General features: G+C 41.6%; 1 protein-coding gene across 2 annotated transcripts in view; it reads left to right on the top strand.

Annotated features, from left to right (window-relative positions):
• SPAG16 (sperm associated antigen 16) overlaps nt 1-26,628 on the top strand; it is a 373,146-nt gene that overhangs the window by 230,918 nt on the left and 115,600 nt on the right. For both annotated transcript variants that reach the window (XM_077181042.1, XM_054636654.2), the window contains one exon: nt 18,517-18,582. In XM_077181042.1, coding sequence (XP_077037157.1) covers nt 18,517-18,582 — 66 coding nt within the window. The remainder of the gene's footprint in view (nt 1-18,516; nt 18,583-26,628) is intronic.

The raw sequence follows: 26,628 nt of genomic DNA, 5'->3' as shown, positions 1-26,628 counted from the left end.
CAACAATTCAGTGGCATTCAGTGACAAACCTTTGTTATCTTCCCGTGCTGGTGACAGTGGTCCAGCATCAATGGGCCAATTCTGCACTTTGAACAAACACAGCAAAGGAGGTTACTCAGTGCTGGATATTGAAACAACTGTGCCAAGGCCTACTTTTGATTTAAATCTTACCTGGTTTGTATGACATTCATGCAAAAGCAACAAAGAGTTCCTTGAGCAAATGTTATGGAAGTGCAGGAATGGTCAGGACCATTCCTGTCCAAATGGACAAAATTTGGACCAAATTTTGTGTGCCAAAGCTGTCCCACTCCCCAGCTCCATCCAGTGGTGCCATGCAGCTGGTTTTACTGATTGAGATGGAAAGCTGAGTTTAAAACTCATTGCATTTGGAAATGCAGGTGGAATTTATTTGACACTGTTAAAGTGCAAATAAGTGTCAGTGGTATTTGTAAGAGTGCAATTGGAGTTTATAAAAAGGTTCATAGGAAATGGGATTGGCAATGCAAGATACTGTGAGGGGGGAAAAAGTTAAGCAGTTTTATTCTGGGAGAAAATGTGTAACATATTTGAATAATTTTGGTTTAGGGGCTGATTTTTTTGATGAAATTGGGTCCCTCTAAAACCTTTCTTTTCCTAATTTAGAAATTGGAGATTGCAAGAACTGCTGTGAACTTGCAGAGTATTTTTTTTTAATCAAGAAAATACTCTTTTTCTGGAGGAAAATGCATATATTGCTTTTAATTTAGACCCTGGTGTTTCCAGTGGAGTATGACTTGCTGTACAGGAGAGTTAAACAGCTGCCACACACCTGTAAAAGTGTGTGTCTATGAGGATGGGGCTGCACACCTTTTCTAGATCTATTTTCTACCCCAGAAACACTTATGAGTAGTCAAGAGTAAATTTTTGTATTAAATCTAAAACAATGAAGGCATTACTTGGCACTGATGATAACTGAGAAGGCAGTAAATTGTGTGTACTGGTGTAATGTTCAAAATTGGGCTGGGTTTGTGGTGACAGCCCCCATCTGCTGTCTGACTTACCACTTTTGAGAGTTTGGTTATTAAACAAATTAATGGAGCAATTTACATTTCTTACTCACTCAGCATTAGCAAGTGGATTGCATTCCCTAATTAGCATGTAAGGAAATGGATAATAAAGCTTTTCCCAAAAAATACGCATTGCCAGTTCTCACACCTTATTCCAAATTTTCTCATTTTTTAACCTGCCAAAATGAAATAAATGTCTGCTGGGGGTATGAAAAAAGTAATTCTTTCTTCTTTAACTTCCTCTTAATTAACTTTTAATGTATGCTGTTACTCAGGGATCATTCCTTAATACTAAATGTGTCTGAAACAGAAAAGACAGATTTAAATGATTTAGATAAACATCTGCTGAACACCGGGGCATAAAATTACAGATTCAGAAAAACAGTGGCTTTCTGCCAGCCTTCATAGCAAAAAAAAAAGCCACAAAAATTGTTTTCCATTTCTGTAAATCTTCTTCCCTTGTGTATATGAGCTTAGAGGAATTTATCAATTCATTAGGTACAGGTAACGTGGATTGCAAATGGTGCTTATATATATGTATATATAAAATACAAACTTCCTCAATAGCACCAAATTGCTCTATGAGCATCACCAAAGTAGCAGAGATTTTGATAGAGCACATCTTGTCTTTCTGGTATAAAAGTCAATGCTTTGACTTGTTCTGAAGCAGCACTCTTTTCCTTAATTTAAGACCAGGAAAGGAAAGAGTTCCATAGTTTCTGCTTACCTGACTATATAAAGTTAGTCCACACTGGTGTTAAATAACTCTGTTTAGATAAATTGGTTCTGTCTTTAGCAATTTAGAACAATCTTCATAAGTAATGTGCAGTAAGAGGGTATTAAAATAATTGCCTGCTATTTATTTTCAGCAATATTTAACTTCAGAAATGGCATAATAAAAAGAAATATTTCATGGCAATCTCAAGATTTCCAATAGTTGAATCAATACAGTAAACACAGTATAGTTTTCCAAATTATTACAGAGGCTAAGCATATGTTAGAGACCTAAACACAAAATCACTCTTAGCATGGTTAGAATATTATCTGATAGAAGAGAATTTAATCATAAGACTTGATTGATCCAATTATTTCTGTGGAAACATCTTCATTTTGCAGGCTTCTCACACGTGCTGGGTAGCATCCCAGTGGGAGTTTTCTCCATCCCCTGGGGGGAGCAGGGAGGGCTCAGTGCAGATGCCCAGGAAGGATTCCTGAGGTGGGCAGAGCTCAGAGCTCAGGGTGTGCAGTGCCTGGCAAAGGAGCTGCTCTGCTGCCAAGGGCCTGGGCAGCCCAGGGATGTCTGCCTGGAGCTAGCTCTGTCAACAGTTTCATCCTAGAATGGATGGAGAAATAGCACTTGGATCCCATATCTTGTATCAGGATGTGTGAAATGGGTCACTCAGGCTCCTGTACCCCCCATGAGCTGTGGCCTGCTGTCTGCAAGATTGGGATGATTGGGATTAGCAGGAAAAGTCAAGAGGTTGAAAACTTTCTGTGTATCAATTCATTCTGCAAAAGCAGACTGTAGTGTCTACAGAATTTTGGTTATTTCCCTTTGACAATTTTGATCTATTTTTTAGTTTCTAGCAATATACTTAAATCTTAACTTAGTAATATTTTAGAACAGAAAGTTGCTTTCATTCAGTAAGCCTAAACTTTATAAAATATGTTTTTCAGCAGTGCTGATATTATTTTACCAAATTTGTGTCAGCTGACTTATTTAAACTGACCTGTTCCTTGACCAGGTTTATTGTTGTTAGAAGAGGTCCATTTCCCACTTTGTCAATTCCTGTTGACAGCACTTCTGCTAATAACAGGATGCAAATTAGATGATGAGAGAAAGCATAAATGTGAGTACCATCAGAGCTGGCTGCTCAGCACTGTTCCCAGCTCTGATTCCTTCTGGCTGCACCCGGGGTGGTCCTTAAACAATTCCTGCCCTGATGAGAAGTGTCCCATATGTGACCAATGTCCCATTCCATGCCTGGAATTTTTCCTTGTTGCATGGATCCTACTCTGCCAAACCCCACGTAATGCCATGACCAAAAGCAGGCAGAGTGATCTAAGTGATGACTTCAGGACAATCTAAATTAGGTAGGCCTTGCTCCATCCTCTGTCAGTGTTACTGTCCCATTTTTGAGGATGGAACAAGGGGAAGATGACTGTGTAGAGTAGATATACCACATTATACTTCCCTCCCAGATAACTGTGGATGGTGTAGGTTAAGAGGGAGAAAGATGATAGAAAGATAAAATCAAGGATAAGTGAAAAATAAGTAGTAAGAGAGATCGATGTGAAAGCAAAGTAAGCAGTGGTGTCAAGAGAAAAACAGGGCATAAAAGAGCTTAAGGAAAGGAAACTGCTAACAAAAAATCAGGATATATTATATATTTTTGGGATATCCGTTTTCTGCTTAGAAGCTTCTACCAAATGAAAGGCTCTCTAGTAGTGATTGATTTGTAATCTCTGGTGTCATTGCCCTCATTTCCCCCAAAGCCTTCTGGAGGCTGGCTCTTGAAAAGTATGAATTGCAGCAAAGAAATGGTTCCTGGCAAAAAGAGGGATTGGTAATCAACTCCCTTCCTGCCAGGCAGGGCTGCTCCCTCCCATCCCCTTTGCTGCCTGCTATCCTGTCTGCAAAAAGTCATCACCAGCCATGGTGCCCAGGGAGGACACAGGGATACCAGGGTGGCAAATCAGTCATGCTGGGCCCAACAGGGAGCACTGAGGACAGACAGCATGCCTTGAGTTTGGTAATTTGGTTGTTTTTCAGGATGAACCAAAGACTGGGTGGCTTTTCAGGAGTCAATGTCCCCCTGGGCTGGTGCTCCCTGAGGGGATGATGTCCACCTGGAGGATGTGCTGGCAGCAGGAGTTGCACTCAGGCTGCCCAGGGCACATCATGGGGCAGGCTCCTGTGCCACTGCAGAGCTCCCAAGGTTTTCTCTCCTTCTCATGTGCCCAAGCAGACAGCACTGTGAGGAGAAAATGGAGTGTCTGCCTAGGAGCAGGAACAGCAGAGGCTGCTGGTCCCCCGGGAGGACAGGACTAGAGGTGGTTTCACAGTATTTGTATCCTCAGGGAGCAGTGGGAGGAGGAGAACACAGCCCCAGACTGAAATCCTGAAGGAGAACAGCTTTGGGACAACGTGCCAGAGCACCTGCAGCAAAAGAGGGAGCACACTGCCAGGTGTGAGCTCCTCCCTCCTCTTCTGGGGCCAAGGAACCAGGCAAGTGCCTTCAGCAAGAGGAGGCAAAGGCATTGGGTAGGAGGGCTGGTTTTGTACCCCGTTGTGATGCTCCAAGGTGGTGTTCAGCAGGTGTCCATGGAACCTGGCCATGAGGCAGGGTGGGAGGCTGGGGATGAGCCCATCCCACTGCCACCTACCTTGGCAAAGGTCCTCTCAGCCCTCCTGCTGGGGATATAGAAAGAATAAATAAAAACACAAAAGAGGAATTGCTAAAACTGTCCCTTGATAACCAAATGGTTGATCATAAATTGGAGTGTCTATGCAAATGAAGTAAATAATTAAAAACTCCAAGAACAGCACTGACTAGGTGGTTGATGGCTGGCAATTATAAATGCTGAATTTTTAATATGCATACATCTAAGGAGCCAGTAAAAATTAGCTCCTAGACTAATGGACTTGCCTTTCTTCCAAGGCAGAATTTTAATGAGAGCATTATTTATAGCAGAGACCAAGAAGGAGCATTTTCTTGCTCAGTCTCATTTCTTCTTTGCTGGCACTTTATTCATTAACCTCTGAACTTCTCTAGAGAAGAATAATGCCCTACACAGGGGAGGGCAAAGATCACCCTGACCCCCTGAAATTAGTCACGGGTCAGGTATTGTTAAGAGAGTTACGTCTTCTAACAAATAATATTCATAAACCCCTGTTGGTGATATGTCCTCATTTCCTGCTGGTTTCTGGGTCATTTATCTGCAGTTCAGTTCACTGGAGAGAAAATAAACAGAATGTGGTGTCTTGTAGTGGAAAGCTTCTTGTGCCATCTTGTCTTGTTCGTGAGATTTTGAAAATTTGCAGAACTGGAATGCAAGTTAAAATGCATGTGCATTTTAAAGGGCTTTATGTGATTTCCTTTTGAGCTTTTTTTTTGTTGAAATATTTTTGTTATGTTAATTTTTTTCTTATTTAAGAAAAAACGCTTGTCTGTCTTTGAGTAATTGGTAAAGCTCTGGCTTAAATTGAAAAGTACAAAACCAATAAAACTAATGAAAGAGCTTTACTTCTCAGATCAAGAGATGTCTGTGTGTGCTGACCCTAGTGATGAGGGAGACAGGAAAGGAGAATGAGCAAAAATGAAAATAATATGTTTGGGGGTTGTAATCAAACCCAAGTGAAAGCATTTTATCAAAGAAGGCACTTCTCATTTAAAAAAGATACATAATATTTTGCCTTTGCCTTCTGAAAAGACAAAGCTTAGCTTGCACTTCATTCTTTGCTAATCAAAATCATGTGTTGAAAATGTTTACCTGCAAAGTTCTTTTAACAGTATTCTTGAACTTTGGTGTTCAGATGGCTGAGCCCAGAGAAGATCTCTGCATGAGAAATACCATTGAATTTGGAAGATTCCTGAACATTGCTATGGAGCAGAGTTGTTGATGTGCGTGTCTTATGCAGATCATTTCTTTTCTGCATTAATTTTTAAAACCCTTTGGGTTTTGACAGTAATATCTGCTTTGAGATATGTCTGTGTATCTTAGGGAGTTGTCAGATCCCTGTCTAACTCAGGAACTGCTTCATCTTGCTGAGATAGGAGGGCGTTTGGGCAAGTTGGTAATTTTCCATCACCTTTAGCAGGATACAAAGTGAATGGGCATCTGACTGCATATGATGGGACCACTGAAGATGTCAAAATGCATTCCAGGTCTTTTGATATCAGTGTGGAATGTGAAATAATAGTGAGGACAGCAGAGTAACAGAACTTTGCTCACTTGTAGCTGGTTTTGTATGTAACTGGATGGGAAAACTGGAGCAGATGTAGCAGGGCACAGCCCTATCCATGGTGAGAAGTTGCTGCTGGAACAGAACAGAAGGCTTCTTGTCCAGTGTTATTTGAGTAGCCTGAAGGTGACCAGGAAAATGAGAACTCCCAGCCATGAATTTCCCATCAATTCCTGTGTGTTTGAAGCACCTCAGGGCTGGTGACTCTTAGGGAAACATCCTCTGTGCAAAACCAGCCAAGGCAGCATTGTGGTGCTAAGGGAAGGTCTGGATGAACTGAACCTGGGAAGTGCTCCTCTGGTTTTCCCTCCCCTGCCCAAGTCCTGGTGGAATAGCTCCAAGGTTTAAGCATTTGTTTCCCATATCTGAGCATGGAATTTCTACACTAAGCCTACTACATGTGCCTGAGCTTGCATTTGATTTCCAGTCTTTCTTCCCTGCTCTTGGATTTGTAGATATTTCCTGAAAGTGTACTTGTTTCACTCAATACACACAGTTCCACTGGAATTCCAGCTCTGAAAATCCTGGCCATTTTCTCTCATGAAGGATAAGTAAGAGAGTGTCAACATCTTTCATGACAGCTACTGGAGGACTTCAGAAAACTAAACTTTGCAGGCTCTCCCTCACATGATTCAGTTCAAACTCCTGTGCTTTCCTCAGGTCCAGGTACTCACCAGAAGCACCCACAGCTCCCAAAGCTGTTGTTAGTCCCTGTGGGAGCCCTGTGCCCCTGTACAGTTCCCTGAGAACATATGGGGAATGCAGGAAATTGGTACCTGCCTGTGCTGGAGCCCCTTCTCCAGCCTTGGCTCTTCACTGCCTGCAGTTCACACAGGCCAGGGGCTCCTCCTACCGAAGGGTTTGTCCCCTATCCCAAATCTCTGCTTTATTCTGACCCTGCTTCAGTGTGAACTTGCTGTGTGGACAATAACATGGCCAGATTTTATTGGACATGCCCTGTTCTGCAAGGCTGTCTGCAGAGAAGACCTTTCAAAAAGAAGTTGGGAAGTGACTTCCTGACTGATCTCCACCCAGATGAACCCAAATGTGGTTCCTGCAGGGAGCCCTTTCATCCACCAGCCAGTCCAGATGCCAGTGAAAGCCACTCTACTCCCATTTGAACTGGGGGCTTTTCAAGTTGTCTCTTGTGTTTCATTTCTCCTCTGATTGTTACATTTTTTATTCATTCTGTCTTGAGAGACTCATGGCCTTTTGTAACCGCATGTTCCTTTTATTCCTTCCATGAGGACTTGTTTTGCTTAGAAATACCAAATGTATTACAGAAAGTAAAAGTAGAAAGCTCTTGTTTTGCCCTCAGCCAGCTGAGGGCTTGGCAGCTACAGGCTCTAAAGTGGTGGGAATGTGAGGAAAGAAAACATAATGGCAAAGAAAAACAAAGTGACTTTCTATATTGTGGAACGTTGCAAACAGGAGCATTTCATATTTTCCTCACTGTCAGTGTAAGCACCAGCAACAAAGCAACAGTGATCAGCAGGCAGTGCTTCCCTTCCTTCTTTTTAATCTGTGCAGCTCATTGTGGCATCAGGAGAGCAGCAGTGCTAGGAAAAGGGAATGATTTCTACCAGGATTGTATTGCAGCTGCCCCACCCTCTTTCCCAAAACAAATTCCTGGATGTTTTGAGGCTTTAATTTTACTCCTTCTAGAATCAGAACACAGACATTTGTTTTCTCCCCAGCTGCTCCTCCCATCACAATGCTGAAGGCTGCACTGTTCTCTTGGTTGCATCCCACTTTCATTTCATTTGCCATACTGCTGTGGCTTCTCAGCATGAGAAGGTTACCATTCCCAGGGCAGAGGAAATAGGAAGAGAAAAAAGTCCCAATATCAGCTTCTGAGTGACAAAAGTCTGTGTTAGAAACCCACCTATTTAATCACTGCATGGAAGGAGGGCAGATATTCATGAAAAGAAGCTCCCAGAGGGGTTGGGGTAGGAAATACATTAATTAAAGCACTGTGCAAAATAGTGGGTGAAAAAATGCATAACATTTCCACTCCATTTTATGCTAGGCTGAGCACTTTTTTGACCTTCAAACAGTGGATGGAAATGTGGTGTTGAAAGCATTCATACACATGCAGAGTGCACCTCAATCGTGTTCTCTGCAGTTCTTTGCAGGGGGAGAAAAGCAAGAGAAATATGATGGTGTTACCATATTTGCAGCTGTAGTTGTTTAGAGCTCAGGCAGACTAACATTGACAAATGATGATAATTAGGCTTGATTTGCATATTAAAATTGGCTTAATTAAACACTGATTCAGTAAACGTTTAAAGGCCGTAATCGATCTTTTGCAGGCGCTCTTGGTTATTTATATGATCTAATAAAGGCTGGAGGCTTTGTTAATGAGCCCTCCATTTCCTAACTTGTATGTGTCAATGAGATTATTTCACTGACAATTACAGAGCCGGCTGCTGCTAATAACTCACCAAGCCCAAGGCTGCAATTCTTTTGTCTGAGGCTGCTTTAGTGGGACCCTGCTGTTTACATCTCCTTGCTGTTCAGACAAGGGCCCATGCCACAGCCTTCCTTTCCTTTCCTGGGGAAAAATCCCAGGGCAGAGATTTCACAGGGAGATTTTGTGACTGTAAAATCAAGCTGGTGGTGTCCTGTGAGCTGTTTGAATAATGGATCTAATATTTATACAGCATTGAGCTCTGTCATAATACATTTGGTCCCAGATCTAATCCTGGCAACTCTGACAGGCTGAACTTTGTGAGAAACTTTTTTTAATTTAAGAGGTAATGCAATCATGCTGTAATTTTACTAGAGGCCTCTGAAAAGGCTGCCAGGAGTTTTGTTTCTCTTCAGTGTCACTGCAGTCTTTTGCCAGGATGTGAAAATCCTGGGAAAACGGTGCTAAAACAGGTGAAGAGCTCTTGCTCTCAGTTGCTAAATGTTGTTATCACCCCTGACAAAAACATTCTAGGAAAATCTCATGTTGCTTTGGAATCATTTTTTTTCCAGTATTTTTTTATTATTTGACAGCTCCTTGCACAGGAAGGATTTATGTATTTATGTACATATGTATGACTTTTTAATGACATCTGCTTTGTTGTGGGGTGAGGATTTTCTAGTTTAGCTCTCTACTCTTGCTTCTTTGAGGATGACATAAATAGCTGCATGCTCTGATCCCAAAAGTTCAGTCACCAGTTCTGGTGCCATTATTGATGGATTAAAAACTATATTTATTCATATGTCTTTTCAGTCATTAAGTTTATTGGGGAACATTAATAAACTTAACAAAGCTAAGCCACTAGAGTATATTTTTAATTATTAAAATAATTATGCTGTGGAGTGATCAATAAACTTTTTAAAGCAGTAGGAATTTCAAAATTGGTGTTTTGCCTAATTCCATTTGTATCAGGACTGAATACAGGTTTTTATTTTGCAGCAGCAGTGCTATGACAAAAAATAAAGCTTAAATATCCAGCAGACTTACTAAAAAGAGAGCTACTTCCATCACTACCCAGATCTTCTTGTAATACTTTCTTTTTTCTCTAGAAAATTTGACTGCTGAAAATGTTGGTGTGAATTTGATTTCAAATACTTACAGAATTCAGAATTTGAAATTGGAGAAAGTTAGGAATATTTTTGATCAGCTTTTACAAACATTTTTTTTCCTTTCACTCAGAATCTGTGGATGATGTTAGCAGGATCTGGTGTAGACAATCTGTGGACAGTGTGTTTGTAAGAGCAAATTGCAATGTTTTCTCCTCTTCTACTGGTGTTTTTTTCATTTTAATTTTGATATCTAAAGACTTTTCTTAAACTACACAGTTGCTTTTTTTCCTTATTTTGATTTTTTCTTGTAGGGGCTTCTTTTTCCAATTAGTAACTTCCTCAGTGTTTGTAGCCAAATAGTCTGGATTATTCTCTGATCCTGGTCTCAAAGAAGAGCCTGCCTTTGCAAAGCTATTCAGCAGTGCTGGTTGGTGGAAGAGAACTGCAGCCATGTTCTGTTAGGTTTGCCCTGTTTTGTTGTTCTTTTCTTGGTATTTTTTGCTGTGCATCTGCCATTTGAAACCTGACTGAGATGCATTCGATGCATGGTGACTGCCAGAACAAAATTCACACTGTGAATGCAGCAGGCTTACAAATTTCTTTATTCCAATAGAAGTAAACCCTCTCCCAGTGGCTGTCAGACAAGTAAGAACTTGGATCTTACTGGCTTACTCTTGATTTATGCTGACTCTTTGAAGGGAAGAAATTTTTTAGCTTTTTCTTTTTTCTTTCTTTTCTTTTTTTAATGTTTGGGCCATTGTCTTACACTAATAAACATGGTTGTGTATCCACCTGCTTTTATCTCTGTACTGACTTTTGCAGTTAAAGCCACTTAGTTTTTCCTTTCTCCTGCTACAAAAAAATGATCATTGTTCTGATAGGAATTCACAGAAGGCAACAATTTGGCATTTTGGCCAAAATTTAGTTTCAGTTTTTAAGAGCACTAAAGCCCCTCAGGCTCATATGCAACTTCTCATAGTCAGGTAAGGTGGAAATTATTTCCCACATGGATTGCTCTCACTTTTTCTTATATATAATTAAATAGTGTATTCATTGTTTTATTCTGCCTTCATATAATTTAATTTTCAAGGCCAACAGAAATGATTTTGTATTTTTTCTATGCTTGCACTACACTTGTAACTTTTCCAGTTCTATTCCACCAGCAGCTTCTGCTCATTTATAATTCATCTTTTTGATCTTTTTTACATTAAAGTAATAGAGCTCGTGGTGTTTAATTTCAGGCAGCCCTAGCAGGTTCCTGTCATTCAGGCATTGCTCTCCTGGAAATGGCTGCTCTGTTTTGCAAAGCAATGGAATGCCAAGTTAATTGAAAGTGCTGCAAAGTTTCTGGGTTAATCTGCAGCTCACATTACCACAGCAGGATTTCCCTGGCCATCCCTGGCCCTGAACTGCTGATCCTTCCCTCCCTGAGCCTTGAAACTCCCAGAGTCACACTGGGCAGGAGGAATGCACTTCTGGAATTTGGCTCTCCTGCTGCTGGCAGGGTGATTTCTGTTCAGCTGCCTTATGGATCCTTAGGAAGATGCAGCAGCTTCTGCTAATGACCCCAGCACCAAGCAGGGCAATAATACACTGACAGACCTCCAGTATCTTGGAGGGATTCCTTTATACTGTTTATTTTCTGTAGAGGAATGATGGGTCCAGCAAAGGCATTTCTCCCTGCCCTCCCTGCCTGTCCTGTCAGGCCCTGCAGGTGGGACTGTGCTCCTGTGTGATCTCTTCAACTGGAGGTGACATTTCCCTCTCTTCACAGAAGCAGGGACAAGAAAGGATCTGCTTCCCATCAAACCTTTGTTCCTCCTTATGCAGCTGGAAGTTTGATGTCTCTTACAGGAATTGAGTGTGCAGAGAATCCCACACGGTCATGTCTGTTTAAATATTGCCTGTGGTTACAGTTTTCTGCAGACTGCAGTACAAAAATCCAAGTGTCAGTAGAAGACAAAAAGATAATTCACTTTCATCTTGAGAACAAAGCTGAACAGAGGAGCTTTTTTCAACTTTTTTAATTCATGAAACATTTATCTTTGAGTCAGGTTGTATTATGCTGGCAAGAATATAATCTGTCAGCATTTCTACTATAAACTCCTGTTTTTAAGGTTTTTTAGGAGAGCCTTAGAGGTTCACTTTGAACAGATTTAGCATACAAGGTCTTGGCCTAGAAACATACTTCTCATCCCAATTATGAAAGATTAATATGCCTGCATCATCAGTGTAAAAGATATATTAATACTACATTCAGGTGAAAGTTCAGACCTCCACAAATGAGGTAATTCAGGGGTATTCCAGAGCAAGGTTAATTAAGTTTTTTGATTTATTTAATAACAGGTGTTACTAACTGTGCAGTGAAAGGAAGGCTGTTCTGTGATGAAGAGCATGGTGTTTGGCTTAGCTGGCAGGCAGAGCTCTCTTTTAGTTTTTTTTAGTTTAGAGCTCTCTAGTTTTTACTACGTACCAGATTTAGAAAAATGCTGCTTCTCAAGTTTTTAATGTTTCACTGTATGAAAGTTGTTATAGAAGTTCATGCATTTTAAAGAGATTCAAAATTCTTTTCCATTTCTTTGGGAAGATGAAGTGAATAACAATTTTTTTTTTAAAAAAGCCCCTATCAGCTGATGTACTTCGGTTTTGGTGCACACACCTGCCTCTGTGAATCCTCATGTAACAGAGCACACAAATGGTGGCAAGTTAATTTTACTCCCCAAAGAAGGGATTACAAAACATCAGAGTAATGCCCTGGCCTTACCCCTGCTGTAACATCCAGAAACCTTCTCTGTGTGATTCTTTTCCCCCCAAGGTCTATTCCAAATGATGAGAATAGAAGCAAACTCTGCACTGAGGGTTCTGTTCTCGAGTTCATGGAGCAAACTCTGTGGTGACAGATGGCAGAACTGTTCTCCAGATCTGCTCAGTGCTCATTGCTCAGGCACTGCACTGATGTGCCTGTGAGGCCTCTGGTCTGACTGGGAGATGGATGGGGTTCTGCCTGCTGGGAGTGGGACAGGATGGGGCAGATGGACAGTGGTGCTGGCTGCCAGCAGGACTGGCCTTGAGGGGACACACACAGAGCCTGGGGTGTGCAGGGGGCTGCTGGAATGAGTTATTAACACAGAATAGCCTGAGCTGGAAGGGGCTCACAAGGATTATCAATCCAACCCCTGGCCCTGCACAGGACACTGCAACAATCCCACCCTGTGCATCCTTGGGAGCATTGTCCAGATGCTTCTGGAGCTCTGGCAGCCTCAGGGCTGTGCCCATTCCCTGGGGAGCCTCAGCAGCACCCTCTGAGGAAAGGACCTTCCTCAGATATCCAACCCTAATCTCCCCTGACACAGCTTCAGGCCATTCATTGGGTCCTGTCACTGGTCCCCACAGAGCAGAGATCAGTGGCTGCCCCTCCTCTTCCCCTCACAAGGGAGTTTCAGGCCCCAGTGAGTCACCCCTCAGTCTCCTTGAGCTGAACAGACCAATTGCCCTCAGCTATTCCTTATTCACCTTTCCCTCAAGGCCCTTCACCATCTTTGTTGCCCTTTGGATGCTCTCTGATGGCTTAATATCTTACATTGAGGAACCCAAAACTGCCTCCCCCCAGGCCAGAGCAGAGCAGGACAGTCCCCTCTTCAGCCTGGCTGGCTGTGCTGGGCCTCATCCCCCAGGACAGGGATGTCCCTCCTGGCTTCAGGGCACTGCTGACTCAGATCCAACTCGCCAGGATCCCCAGGTCCCTTTCTGTGGTGCTTCTTTCCAGCATTTCATTTCCCAGTGTGTCCCTACACCCAGGGTTGCCTCATCCCAGGTACACTTTCCCTTGTTGAACCTTGTATGGTTGGGATGGGCTGGGGAAGAAAGTGCTAGAAAAGGCAGACATTCTTTGGCTCTTTCTTCCAGTTTTTGTGCTTACCCATCATTCCCATGAAAATGAGTTTTCTCTCTCCTAAAAATGACCTTTTGCTCTCGTGAAGAGAACCAAGTCCTTTTTGATGTCTCTCGCTTCATGGCAAGGAGGGATGGTGGAGCCACAGTTCTGCTGGATCTGCCTCATTCTCTGTGGAGCTCCCCAGTGCTGGCTGAGGCAGCCAGGCCATGTTGTGAATAAGGCATGGGAATGAGAAATATGCCCAGTTTTAATTTTGCACTTAGCTATGAAAATGGAAACTCTTGTCCAGATCCAACAAGGAAGGAGGAGAGTTAGAGCTTCCAAGTGAGTTGGTAGTCAGAAATCACAGGACGCTGAACATTCCCTGCTTTAGGAAAAGTTCAGGTCCAGCCAAGGGAGCTTCCAAAGCATTACAATATTTGATTTGCTGGAAAAATTCTACCTATGTAAGCTCAGAACTTTCATTTTCCCCCAAACACAATTAAACCTTTCATGAAGAACTGTTGGGAGGTTTTGTTTGTTTTTAATAAAGAGAATGAGGTGAACATTTCCACAGCTGATTGCTTCATGGTTTGAACACTTTTCTCAGTTTAGTCCTTCTGAATGAACATTATTTCTTTGAGTTAATTTCTAAATGAACCAAGAAATTACAAATAAATCTCCTATCTGAACACTGTTTAGATAAATCTCATACTCAAATGTTGTTATCTAAAAGCTCATATCAAACTCATAAAGATAATTACCTATTGTGACTAGGATGTTACACCCAGCTTGATCTAATGCATTTGATTCTGGACCTGCAAAGTGAGTTTGTTCGTGTCAGATGTTCATATACAGCAAAGCATTCAAAATCCAGAAAGAAAACCAAAAGAGCAGAGTTTGAGAAACATTAATAGCTTTCAAATGACACCCTACTGGTTTTGACTGTTTTCTCCAGAGGTGCATGAAGTATGGTTTGTTAAGTCTGGGAATTTTAGTTTGTTGCTGTTGAAATGGTAATTAAAACAAGTACAGGAAGATTCAGCCGCTGTGTTACATAGTTAAAGGTGGAACTTAATTATTGCAATGCAAAGAAGCAAATTAATTATGATTGTCTTCAGCCTGTCTGGTCTTACCCTGGTATTCCTATATCTATGTGGATACACAATAGGAAGGATTTACAGCAGAATTTTGCTATTGATTCCCAAATCTTGGGCTTTTATCCTTTGAAAGTAGGAACAAAAAAATAATTTGAATTTAGAAACCTTGTTTAACTACTTTTGCAGCAGGATTACTGCTCACAGATCTCTAGCTCCAAAGATCAGACTGCTTTTCCACAATACCAGATTTCATTCTGACAAAGGAATGTTTTCTCTCTCAGGAATCTTTTAGGTAGCTCCAGTCCAAGGCAGGCAATTAATGCCTGCATTCAGTGGAAGCTGAAGGGTTGATAGGCTCCACAGCATAATGCCAGAGTGTTTCTAACCACTGATTCTAATGTTAATTTCTGGATTTCAGACTGGAAAATTATATGTGTGTGTGTGCATGTGGGAATAATAAGTAAAAACCTCCAAAATCTCAACAATGAAGATCACTTCATATTTTGTTTTCTTTGAATATTGCTGTTATCGATGTATTTCCTGCAGAGGAAGACTGGATGGTTATTAATGTAATTGACAATAGCTCAAGGAGGGAATGGAACTCACACTTCCTCCATTAATGTTTCAGTCAAGACTCAGTTGACAATAATAATGTATTTTCCATGATTTATACTGCTGGCATGTCCAATGCAATGAGGCTGGCTAGACCCCATGGGTTAAAGGTGGGGGAAATGGGTCTTTTTCCAATTTCAGAGTTCTGCTCTGCTGTTTTGTTGCTGCTCCTGCTCTCAGTTTGGGATTGTTCCTTCTGTAAGGGGTGATGCTCAGTGAGACCTTCAGGCTACAGCAAAGGACCATAATTTTCCCCTAACTGAGAACTGTCCTAATGTCAACCTCCTTCTTTTTCCCTGCTCTTCTCCTTGTGAAATCCCAAATGTTTGTTCTTGAACCTCAAAGAAACTTGAACCGTAGTTCAGGTTCTCAACCTGAACCATAAAGAAACTCATTGAAATGGCAGATGCAGCCAGGTTGCAACTGAACCCTGTTCAGTTCCACGCTGCATGAAGCACTGGTGGTGCTATAGTGGATTATTTTATAATTAAAGGCTGAAAAGCAGAATGCATGTGCAAAAGGGATTTCATTAACCTGCTGCTGAGCTCTTGGTGCTGAAAGCTCAGTGCTAACTTGAATTCTGGTCCACAGAATATCTATTACTATTTGGTATTACAGCCAAGTAGTAGCTTTCCAGATCTGTTTTTATGTTTGCAAAACTCAGATTTCCCAGTGTTGGTAAAGAAAACCTGAGCTGTGCACTGAATAAAAATAAAGTGGCACTTTGGAAATTAAGTTTTGATAGTATTGAGAAACACTTTGCAGAACCATTGCCTTTGTCTCACTTTTATTATCATTATTATTACTTTTATTAAAATCCTTTTCAGAGGGCTTATACTGAATCGACTTAAGGAGGGAAAGCTGAAAGTTCACATCCATTTTGTGCAGCATCCGTGTGGTTTTCTTTTTTCCCACTGGTTTGTGACAGCATGCTTTTTCTGTGTTTGTGGAAAGGTTGCTGTGTGTGTATTGGTATTTGAGAGTGTCTGAGGGTAAATACTACACCCTGCTGAGCAGCAGCAGTTATTTTACAAGGGCTACTTTTTACATGCAAAACATGCAGCAACACTTGGTTTGTTACCATGGGCTGGGTGCAATCGATATTGCTGCTGGGCCACAAGGTACATCTCATGTCCTTGACATTTTTTCTCACTAGACTGCTTATGTGTGTTTGGTTATCTTTGTCTCCTATCCTTTTACCATTATCAAATTAAGTTGCCTGTCAGTCTTAGGGAATTTTGTGTAATCGCATTTCTATTCCAGCAGTGAATTTGTAATTATTAGCATTTTCCTTGTATCAGCATTTATTGGTTCATGTTTTATTATTTAGAAATCACAGAATCACAGAATCTGCTGGGCTGGAAGGGATCCCCTGGGATCATCAATCCAGCTCCTGGTCTTGCACAGACACCCCAACAATCCCACCCTGTCTGTTGGCAACCATGGGGCTGTGCCCATTCTCTGGGGAGACTGTTCAGTGCCCCACACTCTCTGGGGGAAGAACTTTTTCCTGATATCCAGCCTATATCTAATATCTAACTTATAAATGTGCAGGGCTTTTGGAGTGGGTTTTTTAGCACTCTTTCCCCTTGTAACTCTGTTGAAAACCATGGAGGACTCAAGAACTGTGCTCTGGTAACCTTTTTATGCTCAAGGTGGATGGTGTGCTCTTTAAATACAGAGCTTTTAATAGTTCAGAGCCTTTTTCTCTTGTTGCCTTGCAATACTTTTATGGGAATAATACCAATTTCCTAGTATGATCACAATAGCCATGTGGCCTTGGACAGGAACTACTTCAACACAGAGAGGTAAATGAAAAATACAATGAGATACAAAATGGCACTTGCCAAAGTAGCCTGCTCCCTCCTTTGGGTGACATTTTTTTAAACAAAATGAATTCTGTACAGCATTAAATGCTGGGCTTTATCAGAGATTTGTATTCTAATGCCATATGAGCAAGACTGGAAAGAGCCTCCTTGGTTTTCAAGTCCAGGCAAAAGATCACATACAGGAGAAGGTCATTTATTTCCAGGCTTTTCAAGCAGCTTCTTACAGTAATGAGATTTTTTTTTTATCCCCACTACTTGGAGTGGAGTAAGTTTTTGCATCTCTCTGTTCAAGAACTTCTAGTTTTCCACTGGAATTTATCTGCAGATAATGAATCCCCATATGTTCCTGCATCAACAGTGCTCTTCAGCCTCAATAGCTCCTTCCCCTCTTTGCTCTTAACCCCTGAGATATTTACAACAACAATGTAATCCCCTTGAACTGCTGCTTTGTTGGGCTGAGTTCTCCTAAGTGGTTCAGAGATATAATATGAACCACAGAGCATTATTGGGGAGTGTCCCTCCAGAATTACTTTGTGGTCAAAGCTCATTAACTGCTTTCTGAAAGGGCTTGTTGCAAACAGTGAGAATACGCTGCTAGACATGCTGATGATAAAATGTAGGAGGTTTTATCAGTGAAAAAGAGAATTCAAATTTCTTATGTCAGAGTAGGAGTGATTTTTTTTTAATCAGGGAAATAAAATGGGATTAGGCTGATTATATAAACTCCAAAAGCATGACAGACATATGATTAACCTATGTTATCCCTGCTCTTGTGAGATTTATTCAAGACTAGGATGAGTAGTGGAATTTCAGATCTTGTGTTTGGGTTTTTTGAAAATGCAACAAACTGTCTTTCAATTGCTGGTTAATAACATTCTTTCTTACAGGGAAAATCTGTTCTTCAGTATGTGATTGCACTGCTCCAAGCTGGGCTTCACTTTTAACAGGAAGTATTTTTTAACCCATGAAGCCACTGGTTTCTATGAAAACAGAGAAGGGCATCTCTTTTCAATACCTGTGCCTTGCCATCCTGAAGATTTCAGGGTTTTTAGCAGGAGATACTGTGGTTGGATGGCTCCTGTACTGGGAGAACAAGCCAGATCTCAATGATGACATCTGACATATGTTACTGCACTATGTAGGTCACCTATAGCCTAATGTGGGAGATGACAAAAGATAATTAATTTTGATTTCATGCCTGTGATTCCTTAAGGAAGCCTCAGTTGGTGTGTGTGGAATACCAAGAGGCATGTACTGACTCAGTGCCTGAGTGTTTTGGAAGGAGCAATTCCACGTTCTAACTGCAGCCCTCCAGCCAGGGCATGGCTTTACCTGGGGATATTTGAATGCACCTTTTCTGCTGGCTGCCATGTGAAGTGAGGAGATACATCCTTAGTAATGGTGCAAGATGTGTTCCTGTTCCAGCAACCAGGAGCTGGCTTTGTATCACACAGTGTGTCTTCATTTTCACACAGCCATAAAATCAAGGTCTTTCTGTTTACACCTAGGCTCTAGCATTACTTACATTGCAGTAACTGATTTAAATGCTGTTTGTTTGTTTCTTTCCTAGGGTCTCCGTGTTTACACATTCCAGGGTCACGTGCATTCCTGTAATCATGCTACATTCAACAGGAAGGTAAGTTCTGCATGCAGATTTCCTTTTGTTTTTTCCCTTTTAGCATCATGTTCCTTGCTCTGGCCCATCATGTCCTGCTCCCTGGTGACACAGAGACCTCTGGGGCTGGATTCAGAATCTGGTGGCTCAGAGTGGTCCCACCTACCAGCCCGAGCAGAGCCCCAGTGCCTGTTACAATAGAGCTGCCCACTCCTTGCTGCTCCCTCCTTCCTCCTTGGATCAGTGCATGATGCTTAAGCCATTCTCCTCTCTTGGGATCATTGATTACTTCATTTAAATGATTTTTTTTGTTGGGTTTTTTTTCCCCTGGGTGGTTAATTTATAGTTGTTGTCTGAAATGAATCTTTTTGACTGGGATTGGTGACAGACTGCTGTCTGAATGACTGATAACTTTGGAAGGGAAGGAATTTCTGCCAAATGGCTCTAAGAGGCCTTATGAAATACTCTGACCCAAACATTTGTGATATATGATTCCTGCAGCTCCCTGGCCACACTGCTCTTTAAAGCTGGTGTGGAAGTGCTGAGGCATGTGTTGGTATCTGCTACCACTAGCAGCCTTTTCTCTCAGAGACCATCTTTCCTGAAAAAGAACTTTGTGGTGTTCCTGCTTCCTGTGCTCCCACTGGCACCTTCATTACAGGCAGAGCAAGGTACTAATTTTTCCTGCTGGAGATCCTGAATATTCTCCTCTTGCTCAGTATCATCTGCTGCTTTGCCAACTGCTCTGCCAGCCCTGTGTGTTTGTAGGGCAAACCCCAGGGGCTGGCACAGCAGAAGGTATGGGATAAACTGATGTCAGGGAGGGGAATAGGAATTCCCAAGGCATCTTAATTCTTTCTTGGCTGTGTGCATCTATCTGTATTTGACAGGCACAACCTGCCTCTCAGTGCCCTGAGACACTGAGAGGTGGGGAACAGAGATTGTTGAACAGGATGTCTCAGTTTGAAAAGACAGGTGTCTGCTAAGGAAGGCAGGAACCTCCCCTGAAATAGAGAATGTAAATGCTCTCCCTCTAAATTATTATGATTTTGAAATTAAGAGGCTCTCAGGCAAAGATAAGGGAGTAGGAATAACAGTTCTTTATTAGGGAAGGAAATAAAAATAAAATAAACAATGCAGTAATACAGAACACCACTGCCAGAGTCAGGATACAACCTGACCCCCTGTGTGTCAGGGTGGTGGCACAGTCCCATCCCATGGTGGCTCAGCCCTCCTGCAGTGCCAGCTGTGGTTCTGCTGGAGCAGGGATCCTGCACAAGGGGGGAGTTTTCCTCTGAAGCTCCAGGGCTGCTGGAGATGGGCCTGATCTCCCTCTGGGAATGCAGGGGAGAAGAAAGCTGCTCCTCTGGGAATGCAGGGGAGAAGAAAGCTGCTCCTCTGGGAATGCAGAGGGCAAAGGCTGCTGTGGTGTTCCCAGGGTCAGATTGTATCCAGGTAGGAATGCTTGGCTCCTCCCCTGGGCAGAGCATCTCCCAGTGGGATGATGGAATTTGATCAGCCATGCAGGGACACTCAGTGGCCTGAGTGGCCTCAGTGAAGAGATCTCCTGGAGGGAGGATGGGTTGTGGAAGAGGTAAAGAAAACTGCCCCATGAACAGAAGAGACCTGCCCCACCTCTGACAGATGGGGATAGAATACACACATCTAACAACCCAGGACACAGGAGCAAGCATGATGAGGGAAATCCTGTAGAGATACCACAGCACTGTCCTTAATGTGGGTATTAATTCACAAAGGGCCTCATGAGACCTATAATGATTAACAGGAAGCTGGAAGACCATGTGTTGATAACCTTTCAGATAAGCATTTAGTTATGGTAAGGAATATTACAGTTGGCATTAAATCTAGACTAAAATCAATGGTTGACATTCTCAGTGACTGAATTAGTAAAAATGGAAACATTTGGTGCAGCATTGGTCAGAGTGCGGAATATAACCCCAGAAGCTGTGATTGCAATTGTAAAAGTTAATTCTGCTTCTGAAAAATTAAGTAGTGGCCTGAGTTGTACAAGTAACAGTTGTCTCACAGCTGGCTGGCAAAGCAAGTGCTATATTTCAGCCAAATATAGCATTTGAAAACTATTTTCTTACCCTCTAGTGCTTGCTCATCAAAAAATTAAAATACTCCACCCTAAGCAAGCTGATTAAGGTGGTTTGAGTGTCAATATTTTTGTTTTAAAATGTATATTTTATGAGGAAAAATGTTTTTGTAGGAACAGTCATATTTTCAAGAATACTTTCATGGAAAAGATTTTGGACATTGATCATGAACCAAATGTTTGGACAAAGTGCAACATTACTTCCAGAGTGTCCAACCTAATGCTTGTACCTGGCCCAGGAAGTCTAAAATTATAAACCTGAAGGCTGATTGCTGAAAAATCCCTACTTAGATTTTTTTTTTTGTTGTTCTTATATTTTCTTATATCCCAATGTCACAGGTCTGCAGATCCCATGCTTTGCCAGAAGTGTTGCCTACATGGTCACACTCTGTGGGTGCAGAGCTGTAATGGAGAGAGATCCCAAGGGATTCACTCCTTTTTCTGCTTGGACATAGGTCAGTTTGAGTGGGTTCCTACATCACTCCAGTGGACTTGTGGTAATCCTGTCTCAGGCTGCTTGATGCCAAAAGAAGTTTAAAAAAATATGAAATTCTAATTGCACAAGAGCAAGGAATACATTTTCTAGTTAGATCAGAAAGGCATCCAGGCAGTATGTCCAAGTATTAAGGGGAAGAGTATTGTGTGAAGAAGAAGATAAAAGAGAATAATGCATTTATACAAATTAAATAAATCCTCATTAACCTCTGTGAAACTGATTAAATCAGAGTTATTTACTACACCATGCTTCTGAAACTGTAGTTAATAGTTTTTTAGTTAAGTGGGCAAGGTTTGCAGCCAGAACTCTTATTAGTGCTGAGATTCCCTAATTAGCCTGCTCTCTATGGAGCAGAACTGCCAGCTTGGCACCTGGAATGTGCTCATTTTTTGGGTCCTGCCTTGCTGGGACACAGGAGTCACCATGCCCTGGAGAAACCTCTGCTCTTGTGGTTATGTCAGCACTTAACACTTCCAGCAGCATTTAAATCCTGCACTTTTCCAAGTTGGTTCTCTGCCTGTGGAATGTTTGGTAAAATTTGAGCAAAATTCACATAGCTGCTTTTGAATTGAGGACATAGAAAAATGCACCTTTCCTCCTGAAAGTTACTGTTACCATCCCTTTTAGTCCCATGTTTCCGTAACACAGTAACTTTGTAGAGAAAAATGTTTCAGATATTTATTTTGCACTAGGATATGGCCCAAGCAGCATTTCAGGTAAGCTCTGTTCCTTCTTTACAATGGTAAATCACCTCTGCTAATGAAGTATAAAGACTATAGATGCTTGATTGAGTCATGAATTTAAAGTAGAACAAGGCTTGCTCCCTAATGTGTTTGTATATATGTGTTTGTGTCCAAATAGAAGTATGCCATGCTGTGTTTGTGTCATATCTGCAGGTTTAGGAATCATTACAGTGCTTACCAAGTTTCCCTAAAAAAAAAATAAATATATTTTTAGAATTACTGGTTATAGTAGGAAAACCCAAAAGACTATAAAAAATATGCTTGAGAACAACTGTCCAATTTTACCTCCCCAGGCCAAAATGCAAACAGCATCTAGGTCATTCCTCCATTGATTTACTGAAGGGCAAATAATGTCAGACAGTTTTTAAACAAAAAAAAAAAAATTTCAATTTTGTTTACCTCCTCAGCAGTCCAGTTGGATGTCAGCTACCATTTAGCTGGGCCAATAATATTGATATTTGATGTCAGTTCTTATTCATTACTGCACCCAAATGATGCAAAAGTCAGATCTCTCAGATGTTTCTATGGATAGCCAGAGAAAGCCAGGGATGTCTGACTGCATCTAACAGACACAAACAAGAAAAGAACAGAATACAAAATCAAAAACCTATCTGGTCCTATTGTTATTTATGTATTCAAAGTGTTCATCTCTTTGCATAAACTCAAAGCCAGTTGCTTACAAAGGTTACCCAGTAATATCAAACATGTTCAATTATACATGCAAAAGGGCTAATAGGTTCTTCCTCTAGTTTATTTCTGTCTCCATGCATAAGAAATATAATTACAGGACTGAATTACATTTTAAGTACAGATTTTTATTATCATTAGTTAACAATTTTCAGGCCATCAAACACTGTTAGAAGTGAAAAAAATCTATTCCATTTCTCTGTCATGGCAAGGAACAAAAATCTGTGTCAAAACACCCCCATTTCATTTGGTGGCAAACAGCTCTTTCTGATGTTAGGGAATCACTCTGAAAATTGTTCTGGAATTCACATCTACATCCATTATCTGACAAAGTCATGTTATTCTCTAATTTTGGGTGTAAGTTTCCTGGAGTGCTCCCTTCCCTTGGCCATCCTCCCTGTGTTACCCACAGACCCTGCAGTTAGCACTGGGCCTGCTTTACACATTTTGTGCAGACCTGATTACATGTTCTGAGGCCACTCGAGTAGAATGGGGTAGAAAAATTTAGAATGGAATGGAATGGAATGGAATGGAATGGAATAGAATAGAATAGAATAGAATAGAATAGAATAGAATAGAATAGAATAGAATAGAATAGAATAGAATAGAATAGAATAGAATGTCCATCTTTCTTTTGATCAGTTTGAATATTTTTGCTCTCCAACTCTGATACTCAATGTAGAAGTCTGGATAAATATGTCCAGCAGATAGCCTAGAAGTAAAAATATTCCTCTGGATCTTACTGTGAGGAAACTGGAGGGACTTATTTAACTGTTAAAGGCCAAGGAAATTCAGGATGCATTGGTTTGGAAGGGAGTGGCTCTCCTGAGTTACTCTATCCCTGTGTCCTTGAGAAAAGAGACAGTCTCACAGCCAAGGCCCTTCAGTGGGATTAAAAAACCCACAAATCCAGGACTGATTTTGAAATGTCACATCTTGTTTGTGTCATTCAGTTTCCCATCACCATTTCAGGTTTCTCATCAGAGATGATTTGCAAAGAAAAACTCAGTAATAGGTGTCACACACCTCAATAAGCCAAGGGCGGACAAAAGCCACGTGCAGCAGCTGATGGGCACTGAGAAACCTTCAGTGTCAGTAAATGCACTGGCTGCTGCTGGAGTTTGCCTCTGCACTCCTAAATCACACAAAAAGCAGTTCCTTCACTCTCTGCTTGTTTTGTCTTCCTGGGTTATTTTTGGATCAAAATCCCCATTATAATTTTTTCTGGGGAAAAAAAAATCATTAAAAATCTTTTAGCCTAGCAGCTTGCTTCATCAAGGCACAAGTTGACTTTGAAAACATGGCATTACCTGTTTTTTCTATTCTCTCTAACATATATAAATACATTCTATATAAATAAACATAAACCTGTTTGAAGATTCTAAACTCAATCCAGTCAAGTTTACAAACTCTAAAAATAATCACAGCTCAAGGAAATCTGCCTTCTTTTGTTTCAAGCCTTTGCATTATGAGATTTGAGATGAGCTCATTCTGCCACAGGACCTCTCTCCTTCATGCTCAGGGTTTGCATCTCTGTTTTGTTTGGACAATGCTCTCAGGTACAGGGTAGGATTTGGGGATGTCCTGTGCAGGCCAGGGGTTGCACTTTGATTTGCCTTGTGGGTGCCTTCCAAGCCAGGATATTCTGTGATTCTATGATTTACCACAGGGTTGATTTTTTAGTTCTGTTTTTACAATCCCTTCTGGTGCTCTTTGTTGTCACCATGCAGTGGTGGACTCACAGTAAAGCCCACACTATCTTGTAAAATTCACCCAAACAAACATGGGGAAGCTTAGATTTTAGAAGACCTTCTTTTGCTCTTACTCATGGCTGTCTCTAGGAGAGTACTGCAAACCAATCAAGAAATTAATTCATTACCCATCGAGAAATTCAGTGCCTGAAGGGAGCCTACAGGAAAGATGGAGAGAGACAAAGGCTTGGAGTGACAGGACACGGGGGAATGGCTTCAAACTGACAGAGAGTAGGGTTAGACTGGATACAGGGAAGAAATCCACATGATGATGGTGTAGATGAGGAATGTGGGATTGGAAGCAATGCAGGTGTCTGTCATCATGCTGTCTCATTCATTTGTTTTGAACCAGCAGTAAATGAAATACTTAAATATTGAACTTTTCTAATTGAAGCTTTTAATCAGATTTTGCTCTCGTGTAATTATTTGCACATGATGAAGCTTCGTCTCAACACTTCATGATAAAAATTTGGGGTAATGCACTGACATTTGGATTCAGACAGCTCTGTAAAGCCTGAGAAGAAAAAATGTGGCATCATTTTTAGATGGCTTTGACATAACTTGGGTTTGAGTAACTTTAAAGTCTTTTTACAATACTGTAAAGAATTGTATATTCTAGGTCAGATTGGCCCTTGAAAGATCCTCAGCAGAAACCGATAATAATTGACTATAGAGTATTTTCTTTTATGTTTTCAGACTTTCTATTTACAAATATAAACATACTGTTATGTCTGTTTGCTGCTAACTAAATGAAAGAGAGATTATCTCTTTTAATGTGATTTTGTTTGCTTGTTTCTGTGTTCTGCAGTGAATGTGACCCTCTGTGTATACAGTACATGAAGCAAGTACTGTTTAGCATGCAGAACCACAAGCACTGTGGAAAACTTTGCCCTTCTTTCTTAGAGGAGAAGAATTAATTTGTGTATCCTAAGGAATAAGGATTTTTTCTAAATTGCATCTCCTGGCCCAGCACGCTAGCCTTTCCTGTGGCAGATGTACACCGTGGGTCCAGACCCCTGCATAATTCATTTTTTCCCAGCTGTTTCTTAAACTCATCTTTTGCAAAACAAACAAAATCAGAATGCAAAGATCCACCTGGATTCTTCAAAATTGAACTTCCCATATGCAGTATGGTCCAACCTGCCTCTCTGTGGCATTTCATGGGAGATTATGTTCTAAAACACATGAGAAGGCAGCACAGCATCCCCACCTTCTGCCCTGTGACTCTGTCATGTGACAGTCACGTTTTTGACAAATTGTGGAACTTTTACCTGCTCTGCTGTTGCTGTCACTGCCTGGACTGGGAACCACTGAGTTGTGAGGCAGAGCCACCTCTTGAAATAGGTGCTATTGGATTTGCATTGGTTATGGACAAGGAACAGCTCTTCCAACATTGTTTGTGCAAAGCTGTCTTCAAATGGGCTTAAACTAAGCGTGGGGTAGAGAAATGGGATTAGTTTATACCAGAGGTTTGTATTTGGTAAGAATACATTTAGCACTTATCAAATCATGGCCAAAGGGAAGCAGGGTGCCTAGAACAGTGCTGAATCTGTGGTGCAAAGATTGTGGCTTTATAGAATATCAAGCTGGATTTAAAAGGAATTTATGCAAGCATGAAAGTAGGACCTACTTTGGAAAAGCTTCTCTGTTATGATAATGCAATTAATCTGTGGTTGAATAAATATCACTGTTAGAAAGTACTTGAATATCAGATTGATTTAATCTGAAATAATTGAGAATGCACAGCTGAAGTCCATCAGGGGTAGGAATGCATATTGTTTTGGTGCTGTGTTGGGTTTGCAGGGCAAGGTTTGCCATGTGGACAGATGGTGCCATTTCAGGGCTGGCCATGGCTCAGTTATGGCCCTGTCAGAGCCCTCAGCAGGCTCTGGATCAGCTGCTGCCATGTCGGGGCAGGCCGTGGCTCAGTCATGGCCATGTCAGAGCCCTCAGCAGGCTCTGGATCAGCTGCCACCATTTCAGGGCAGGCCATGGCTCAGTCACGGCCCTGTCAGAGCCCTCAGCAGGCTCTGGATCAGCTGCCGCCATTTCAGGGCAGGCCATGGCTCAGTCATGGCCATGTCAGAGCCCTCAGCAGGCTCTGGATCAGCTGCCGCCATTTCAAGGCAGGCCATGGCTCAGTCACGGCCCTGTCAGAGCCCTCAGCAGGCTCTGGATCAGCTGCCGCCATTTCGGGGCAGGCCGTGGCTCAGTCACGGCCCTGTCAGAGCCCTCAGCAGGCTCTGGATCAGCTGCCGCCATTTCAGGGCC

Source organism: Agelaius phoeniceus, chromosome 7, assembly GCF_051311805.1.
Source record: "Agelaius phoeniceus isolate bAgePho1 chromosome 7, bAgePho1.hap1, whole genome shotgun sequence".
Classification (NCBI taxonomy): Eukaryota; Metazoa; Chordata; class Aves; order Passeriformes; family Icteridae; genus Agelaius; species Agelaius phoeniceus.
The sequence above is the reverse complement of the archived record's forward strand: the minus strand, read 5'-3'. Positions and strand labels throughout refer to the sequence as shown.